Source organism: Oncorhynchus mykiss, chromosome 15 (assembly GCF_013265735.2).
Source record: "Oncorhynchus mykiss isolate Arlee chromosome 15, USDA_OmykA_1.1, whole genome shotgun sequence".
NCBI classification, from domain to species: Eukaryota; Metazoa; Chordata; class Actinopteri; order Salmoniformes; family Salmonidae; genus Oncorhynchus; species Oncorhynchus mykiss.
The window spans coordinates 51,816,781-51,826,679 of NC_048579.1; the positions used below are offsets into that span (position 1 = coordinate 51,816,781).

At 39.6% G+C, this 9,899-nt stretch overlaps 1 protein-coding gene across 2 annotated transcripts; it reads right to left on the reverse strand.

Moving 5' to 3' along the window:
• Nucleotides 1–327: 327 nt before the first annotated feature.
• On the reverse strand, nt 328–3,071 carry LOC118936382 (secretory phospholipase A2 receptor-like). Of its 2 annotated transcripts, none has more exons than XM_036944574.1 (5): nt 2,964–3,071; nt 2,439–2,524; nt 1,939–2,301; nt 1,472–1,792; nt 328–1,157 (listed from the first exon to the last, which is right to left on the reverse strand). In XM_036944574.1, the coding sequence occupies exons 2-5, from the start codon at nt 2,473–2,475 to the stop codon at nt 799–801; spliced, it is 1,080 nt and encodes a 359-aa protein (XP_036800469.1). In that variant the 5' UTR covers nt 2,476–2,524; nt 2,964–3,071; the 3' UTR covers nt 328–798. The 2 variants fall into 2 exon arrangements, with proteins under 2 accessions (XP_036800469.1, XP_036800468.1); XM_036944573.1 differs by having other exon boundaries at nt 331–1,163.
• Nucleotides 3,072–9,899: the final 6,828 nt, after the last annotated feature.

The window sequence follows — 9,899 nt, forward strand, 5'->3', positions numbered from 1 at the left end:
CTGCCCCTGAACAGGCAGTTAACCCACTGTTCCCAGGCCGTCATTGAAAATAAGAATTTGTTCTTAACTGACTTGCCTGGTTAAATAAAGGTAAAATTTTTTTTTTAAAAACACTTGGGGATGGACACCCACCTGTCTCAATCAGTGAGAGAGAACTTGAAATAGACAAGATGGCGGTATCCACTCATCCCTGTTATGTCCGGTAGTTACTCATACTGACATCTTGTTGCAACATCTACTGTGTTTGTGTGTGTTTAAAAGAAGACAAAAAAAACTCTTATGTTTTGTTTATTTTTGTAAAGTAAGAACAGAAATTGGGAGAAGAGAGTATGTTTACAATGTCCATTATATCAAATATATTACTTTATTATCCTTTTTATTTGCTTAGTCATCGTTAACTTGCATGATACTAATAATTAAATAAAATTGTGTTTAGACTAATTACAGTAACCCATAGTTACAATAATGATGACATGGGTTAATCTAGTTTGCTTAATGGCAAATGAATTATGACAAGTGAATAAAATATTTTAATAACATGACATAATGATCTATATTTTTTTTATTTACATTTTTTAAAACATCTGAGATATCACACAATTTTACTCAAAGATTTTTGATAAGACGTTATATCAATGACAAGGTATATTGTACATTGCATTGCATGCTGAAAGCTTAAACATAAAAAAATCTTTGTCAAAGATGATCTCAATCAGCAATTACCTAAAAAAACACATTTCAATCAAAAGTGTGAGAAATGGTAAAGACAGTTAATTAAATTAACAAGAGGGAAATGTATTACAACTCTTCTTCACAAATAAAGTAGAGTTTGGACAGACAATCCTGATCACTCCACTTGTATCCCTCCTCCATTGCCATGGCACCACAATGGTTGGACAGAGGCTGTTCAGGCTGTCTGTCTCCCTCCCAGTTACTCCACCCCACTGGCAGCCCATTGGTCCAGACCCAGAACCCAAAGAGACGGCTCTGTCTCAGACCCACCCACACAGGACCAGTAAAACCAGTCCCATTAAACTTCTGCTTGATCACCTCCAGATCTTCTTCTGTCTCAATACGCAGCAGTCCATGGTAGTTCTTCTTGCAGTAGTCCAGAGCCTGTTCCCAAGACTTTCTTTCACTGATATTGTGGATGCGAACTGATCCTGAAAGACATAAATGTGCTATTCAAGATATTTAACTTTTTCATATTAGCTTGTTTTAGCACCCATTTTAACTCTCAGATTTTAGAGGCAAGATAAGCAGGCACATAATCATTTCAGTAATAGTTATATATCATTATAGCCTGGTGGAACCAGCATGATAGCCCTGCATTGTGTTTAGCTTGACAAGTGAAGGGAATAGAAAGGGAGTGCAGCGTTCAGTCCCCTTGACCAGGCTACTATCAATATAGAGTAACAACCTTTCATACAAATAAGAAGCAGTTTGACTATGTTCCTCTTTGACAACTTACCTTCAGAGCAGAGTGTATAGTCTTCATAATTTTCTTTTGGCGCAGCAATTATAGTATTTTCCAAATGAACAGACGCATTGCCTACTGTTGTATAATTGGTCATCCAGTCTCTGTAGGCAGATCTCCCTCCATCAGACCACTCCCAGTCATCATACAGGAGGCCGATCCAGTAAGGAATGGTGCTGTTCATTCCTTTGTTCTTCACTTCCTCCTTCTGTCCCTCGTTCCTGATGCTGACCAGGTCAGTGTAGGTCTCTCTGCAGTAACTCTGAGCCTCATACCAGGCCATGTTCTGTTCAATCAGGAAGGGATCACCAGACCCTGCAAACACAGAATGAACTAACATTTTACTCTTCTCAACTTAGTTTGATATAAAATAATGACATCTAAATATTGTTGAAGAATTATAATAATATGACCTGAATGTTATTGAGGAGCGTGGTTTTTTGTGGCATTGAATGTTTTACCTTCTCTGTAACACATGAAGTATTTCTGCTCTTTACAATTCTCCCATGTTGTATTATCTTTGAGTATGGCTGCACACGTTGGCTCTGTGCACGGGCTTGGAAGTGGTGACCATGCAGTGTCATTAACAGCGTCTCCATTGGACCACTTCAGACTGTGCTCTGTGCGATGGAGACCTATCCAGGCTTTAGGGCTGCTTTGAGATGCCATTAACTGTTTCAGCTGCTCAGATTCCTCCCGATTGTACAAAGTGACAAGATCAGTGTAGTTCTCCCGGCAGATGTCTTGTGCTTCTGTCCATTTTAAACTCCTTTTAATGAGATGGAACTGTTTGAGGTGGCTGAGTGCGGCTGTGCAGCAGACACCTGAGGACAGAGACTATTTCATTATGTGAAATGTAAACATGCATACAGAAAACAAATGAAAGAGGAGAAGTTGGTGTGGTTTGTCGTATTGTGCGTACAGTATACTGTTTTGTGGTTAGGTCAAGTGAATTCTATACCTGCACAGAGTAGGAATAGGAGAGAGGTCATCTCCATGGGGACAGCAGGGTCAGGAGTGACAGAGGAGAGGTGATGGGATGGTGTCCTGCGTGAGAAGAAAGAGGTGTCATATTTAGGATTTGACGGTTATCACACTTTAGGTTTGAGTTTTTAATTGAATCAGGTACTAGTACTACAGCCCCTGCCTCATTACAAGAACTGAGCTGCATGATTGATCATTAAAAAAAAGTCAGTACTGTAAACAACGTCTGATATTATTTTCTGATAAAACAAACTTTCATTAATTGAATATGCACATTTAGAGATCAATAGACTAACATTTAATGTATATTATTGTTACAATATTTTCCTTATTAGTTTCAACAAGAAGGCAGTTTAAAAAAAATGTAATGTTTAATATGAATCCACATTAAAAGTGGTCCTTAGCTTACTGTAACTTTATATTAAAATGCATGTGATTAGTTACTACACAAATAACATGGTAAAATTTATAAACATTGAAATATATCAAATGTCTCTCTTACCTGCTGTAGCTTTTGTAGAGAATAAATGGGTCTGCTATGAATCGAATATGATGAGGTGTGATCTAAGCTATGCTCTGCCTAACTATGTGTATATTCAAAACACAAGGCCGACCAGTGTAATAAAGCACATAAGGAAGTTATTACACTACAATAAAATGTCCTGGGTGCAACGCAAACAACACATAACCTTTATAAAGCACTGTCAATGAGATTCACAAATGTTTCTTAAGACTTGAACACATGAACCCCACTTCACCAGCACCCCTCGCCCCAACTCATCTCTAAAAGAGTAATAGACCTAATACAGTGAGGGTGATGTTTATATTTAAAATGATCCCATTACTGGAACTTTGTAAGGATATTTGATACTCTGGACATGTTGGTGTGAAAGATAACTTTTCTGTAGGTGTTGCGAGAAGTATTGAGCTGTGTTTGTATCCATATCAGGGGAAATCTCTCTCTGGGTTGGAGGAAACGTGTATCAGGGTATCCTGAGGACTTATTTCCTCATAGTGTAGTGTGAGTCAGGCCTAGGGTCTGTCTCTTCTCTAGATGGGTTGGACAACAGAGACTGAGACACAACCAGAGAGGGATATCAACAGTGTGACAGGGCTGTATCGGCTTTCTGTCCTCTCTGGTTAGTCAAACAATCAAACAAGTTACCTCCAAAACAAGTTTTACATACATGTTTTCTATGGTATACATTTCTGGTATCCTAACTTTGCACCTACTTTGTTGCACTGAGCAAAGAGTTGATTTATTTGGACTCAAAAACATTAAAATTATCAGATTGGTTATTTGTTATTATTTGTACAGTATACAGTAAATGCTTAGTATAGTGCAGTATTTGGCACTATATAGCGTTGTCTTTTCACCATGCAAAGGTCATGAACTGTTTGTTTTCACCATCATAGAAACACCTCCAGTCTTCCTGGAGCACACATTTGAATGACCGCCTCACATGCAAATAGATTCCAGTAATAACCTTCAGTTACTGTAGTGACTTCATACATTGATGATTGTGTGTTGTGCAGCAGAGGAGACTATAAAGCTCTATTGACTTTTTTGGGGGGTCTAATTTAACATTTAGACAGAGAGATACAGTAGAAACATTAACTGAGTAAAGCGCTTTGCAAAAGACAAACACTCAAATTATAACCATAAAGGATATTTATGTGAGCTTGTTTTCCTGGTACCTAATGGACACCACATTGCTGAACAACATTGCACATGCAAAATTGATTAAAATAGGTGTTTGATAATATCTGGGTCTGTCTGAGTACAATCTTGCTTTTGAGCCATACAGTCATACAGCTGATCATGTCCCATTTTAACTTATTTTGGTCATATTGGAAATATTGGAATACAATATTAGGTACTCTGCCTAACATCAATCACTATAATCTTAGAGAAAATATCTTAATGTGAATATTGTTTGTCAGAGTCCAGTTCTCTGTGTGTTTCAGACCTGGGCAAAAAAATACATGTTTTTCAAATACTCAAGGTAGTTGGATATAGTTTATATAGAGGTTCAACTAAAATGTCATTATTTTCTTTGATATTCAAATACATGTTTCAGAAAAACAAATAATATTTGAAATTATTTTGGAATACGACCCAGAAAACAGAATAATATCTTGCAAGTTATTAAAAAAATATATACATTTTTGATGGCTGCCAAATATTTTATGAAGAATCAAAACTACAGCATTTAGTTGAAATATATTATCATAAGCACATGATTTGGAGGGCTCTTCAATATGAATCTTAATATAGCCTATAGCTAGTATGAAATACATACTGTAAGGGACATGGAATCACCTCAACACAACATTAGAGCAGACCACTTTTGCAGCTTCAAAATGACTAAAACATACATTTACATAACGAGTGAGACATAATACATTAACGCTTGACATCCTGTACATCAAGTACTACACGTGTTGTAACTTTGATTATTACAATAGCAAAATTGTTGTTACATACACAGCAAGTGTATCAACATGAGAGAAGGTGATGTCACCTTGTCCCCTTATTAAAGTCCAAGTGTTTGACATGGGGGAGGGGACCAGTAACTTTATGTTCCAACTTTATCCATGTAGAAGCAACAGTCATTTTTCATATTTTGATCTGGTTTCCTTCACGTATCATCCAATTTCATGAAAAATATGATTTTGACTCTTCATGGCCTTCAACACTTAAGAATTTGCTGTTGTAATAATCACACAATTACAACACACGTATAGGACTTGATGTGTAAACTACAGTATACTCAACCACCTCGAGTATTTGAAAAGTTGGTATTTTCAAATAAACTACAACATTTTCTGCCCAGGTCTAGTGTTTAGGGGAGATTAGTATAGCCCCAGTTGCTCTGAGACTGAACACATGATGTTATTGTAGCGATGGACAGCCCAATGGGCATTGACGGCAAACATGGTTGCTACCAGCCAAGACTAGCCGTGTGTGTGTGTGTGATTGTGTGTGATTGTGTGTGATTGTGTGTGTGTGTGTGTGTGTGTGTGTGTGTGTGTGTGTGTGTGTGTGTGTGTGTGTGTGTGTGTGTGTGTGTGTGTGTGTGTGTGTGTGTGTGTGTGTGATGGTGAATTAAAGTATATTAGCATGGTTACAGGCTACAGGGCAGGAGATCCCATCTGTTTATCTACAACAGAGTGGACACAGAGGGGCCTCGACACAGAGGGGCCTCGACACAGAGGGGCCTCGACACAGAGGCCTAGGGATTCACCATACAACGGCATATGATACACTTTATTGTTGATTTGGAGCTTTATTCCCCCAGGAGAGTTTGTTCATCCAAAGTCGGCACATTCATGAAGATGCCTTTTTGTAGATATGTAAATATTGCATATTGTGTATGTTGTATTACAGTTTGGCACTCTCTTGGTCCTCAGAGACAGCTGAGGATACATGGTGCGAAAAGCAGAAGAGGATAATATAGAGTTGTTGTATTGGGGGTCAAGGTTCATTTTCATTTTCATTTGTGCATTCATTCCCCATTAAGATAATGTTGAGCTTAATATATAGTAACTACTTCACAACCCAATGAATATCTGCTTGCCTTGAGTATCTGTCATGTTGAAAACGTTTTCTCCTGTTTTGTGCCAACTGAACATAACCCTGATGTGGAGCAGAGGCCTTTAGGCCAGACTTCCAGTTGTGTCATGGCCCTAGCAGTAGCCAGACACAGAAATGCTGAGTACATCCCAAATAGCATCCTTGTCCTTATTTAGGGCACTACTTTACAAAAGTAGTGCACTATATGGCAAATAGGGTGCCATTTGGGATGTAGCCTCTGTGTGTTGATGAAGGGCTATTGGTCTTCAAATGAAACAAACATTACTGTATCCAGGCATTTAAATGATTAACCATGAATAGCTGCAAAGAGAACCAGGGAATATATTCAAATAGGAATACACTGAGTCAAGGCTGTAGACTGATAACACTGACACACCATCTTTGCATATGCCCTTCTATCTTACTAAGGCTTGGTGTTTGTTTAAACAGTGAAGCTATCCTAGCACTGTACATTAAACACGGTTGCGTACTGTGCTGTATGTGTTTTCCAATGGGAGATGTCTTACCAAATGTCTTCCTCCTCCAGCTTCTCAGAGTATCTCTAGAGAGAAAGAGAGAGAGAGAAATAGGAAGAGATGGATATATAAAATGTCTGCACACATTTGGATTTGGATAAAAGCATCTACTAAATGGCATTTATTTGTATTATGTTGTTACATATTATTACATTTGAGAGAGAGGGAGAGAGACAGAGATGAATGGGATGGGTACTAAATGGCACCCTATCCACTATATAATGCACTACTGATGACCAGGGCCCATAGGGCATGCGGATCCATTTGGGACGTACCCATGGGTGGGCAGAGCACTGTACATTTAATGTTGCATATAATCTGACATCATTAACGTTGTAACACTTGAGCCATGTTGTAGTTGACACAACACTGTAGTAAACAGACAACGGCATTTTGTCGTCAACACACTTGAAAGAGAGTGTAGAACCGACTCGTCATATTTTCTTTAGCTTCTTATCCATTCCATCACCATGTGAATTTGACAGCTGGTATTGTAACCCCGAGATGGGGGTCCCACTAGCGGGACAACTTCCGGTGAAACTGGAGGGCGCGCAAATCAAATAATAAATCATAAAAATGATGGATATTAAACATTTAGGAACATACAAGTGTCTTACATCGGTTATAGAGGGCCAGTTTCTGTAGGCAGATCTCCCACCATCAGCCCACGCAAAAGCCCACGCAAAAGTACATACAGCAGGCTGATCCAGAAAGGAGTGGTTCTGTTCTTCCCTTTGTTCTTCATCTCCTCCTTCATTCCCTTGTCCTGATGCTGACCAGGTCAGTGATGGGTTGGTGTCCTGTGTGAGAATGTGGAGGTGTCAGATTTCATCGCCAACGTTCACTGTTTTTTAAAAATGTACTTTTTATTTCACCTTTATTTAAGCAGGTAGGCCAGTTGAGAACAAGTTCTCATTTACAACTGCGACCTGGCCAAGATAAAGCAAAGCAGTGCAACAGAAACAACAACACAGAGTTACATGGAATAAACAGGCGTACAATCAATAACACAATAGAAAAAAAAGAAAGTCTATATACAGTGTGTGCAAATGGCATGAGGAGGTATGGCAATAAATAGGCCATAGTAGCAAAGTAATTACAATTTAGCAGATGAACACTGGAGTGATAGATTAGCAGATGATAATGAGCAGATGATGGTGTGTAAGTAGTGATACTGGTGTGCAAAAGAGCAGCAAAGTAAATAAAAACAATATGGGGATGAGGTAGGTAGATTGGGTGGGCTATTTACAGATGGACTATGTACAGCTGCAGCGATCGGTTAGCTACTCAGATAGCTGATGTTTAAAGTTAGTGAGGGAAATGTAAGTCTCCAGTTTCAGCGATTTTTGCAATTCGTTCCAGTCACTGGCAGCAGAGAACTGGAAGGAAAGGCGGCCAAAAGAGGTGTTGGCTTTGGGGATGATCAGTGAGATATACCTGCTGGAGCACGTGCTACGAGTGGGTGTTGTTATCGTGACCAGTGAGCTGAGATAAGGCAGAGCTTTACCTAGCATAGACTTGTAGATGACCTGGAGCCAGTGGGTCTGGTGACGAATATGTAGCGAGGGCCAGCCGACTAGAGCATAAAGGTCGCAGTGGTGGGTGGTATAATGTGCTTTGGTAACAAAACGGATTGCACTGTGTTAGACTGCATCCAATTTGCTGAGTAGAGTATTGGAAGCTATTTTGTAGATGACATTGCCGAAGTCGGGGATCGGTAGGATAGTCAGTTTTACGAGGGTAAGTTTGGCGGAGTGAGTGAAGGAGGCTTTGTTGCGAAATAGAAAGCCGATTCTAGATTTGATTTTGGATTGGAGATGTTTGATATGAGTCTGGAAGGAGAGTTTACAGTCTAGCCAGACACCCAGACACCTCACTGTATTGTGAGTACCTTCACTGTAACAAGAGTTGCACTGTTTGGTCGATCAGAAATGGTCAGGACTGCAAATAAGGTAGCCACTTGTTCTGCATGCAAGCATGTCCATGTATTAGGTATTAGTGATCAGCCGGAGGATAATATCTGTAAGAGTTACAACAGATGACAAATGCTGAGATAAAATAAACTCACTATTTCCTTTACAATATCCAGTAGATAAAGTACATTCCTTATGTCACACCCTGATCTGATTTCACCTGTCCACTCTCCACCAGGTGCCTCCTAAAAAACAGAATGGTGCCGGAGGAGATGACTGCCATTTTACTGGCTCATAACCAATTGTGCCATTGTGTGTGTTTTTTTGCTTTATTTGTTACTTATTTTGTAGACAATGTTTCTGCCACTGTCTCTTATGACCATAAAGAGCTTCTGGATATCAAGACAAAAAGGGTTTTCTTCAGACTCCCGACAAGGCCCAAATCCCTTTCATTCGAAATTAAGAAAAGATGGAGATATCGGGGACGTAGGTCGGAGTGCCTTGTAAGGATCCGACGGCAAGTGGGTAATCTGCCTCTACCATCAGTCCTATTAACCAACGTACAATCATTGGATAACAAAATGGATGAGCTACGATCAAGAATATCCTACCAACAGGACATTAAAGCTGTAATATCTTATGTTTCACAGAGTTGTGGCTGAATGACGACATGGATAACATACAGCTGGCGGGGTTTTCGCAGCATCGGCAAGACAAAGTGTGTCTGTCTGTGTATATTTGTAAACAACAGCTGGTACACAATCTAATATTTTGGATGTCTTGAGGTTTAGCTCTCCTGAGGTAGAGTATATCATGATAAGCTGAAGACCACACTATTTACCAAAAGAAATGTCATCTATATTTTTCGTAGCTGTCTATTTACCACCACAAACTGATGCTGCACTAAGACCGCACTCAATGAGCTGAGTAAGGCCATAAGCAAACAGGAAAACACTTATCCAGAGGTGGTGCTACTAGTGGCCGGGGACTTTAATACAGGGAAACTAATTTCTACCAGCATGTTCAATTTGCAACCGGAGGAAAAAAACTCTGGACCACCTTTACTCCACACACAGAGACATGTACACACCTATCCCTCGCCCTCAATTTGGTAAATCTGACCATAATTATATCCTCCTCATTCCTGTTTATAGTCAACAACTAAAGCTGGAAGCACCAGTGACTCGCTCAATATAGAAGTGGTCAGATGACTCAGATGCTAAGCTACAGGACTGTTTTGCTAGCACAGACTGAAATATGTTCTGGGATTCTTCCCGATGGTATTGAGGAGTACACCACATCAGTCACAGGCTTCACCAATAAGTGCATCAATGACGTTGTCCCCACAGTGACCGTACGTACATACCCCAACCAGAAGCCATGGATTACAGGCAACATCCGCACTGAGCTAA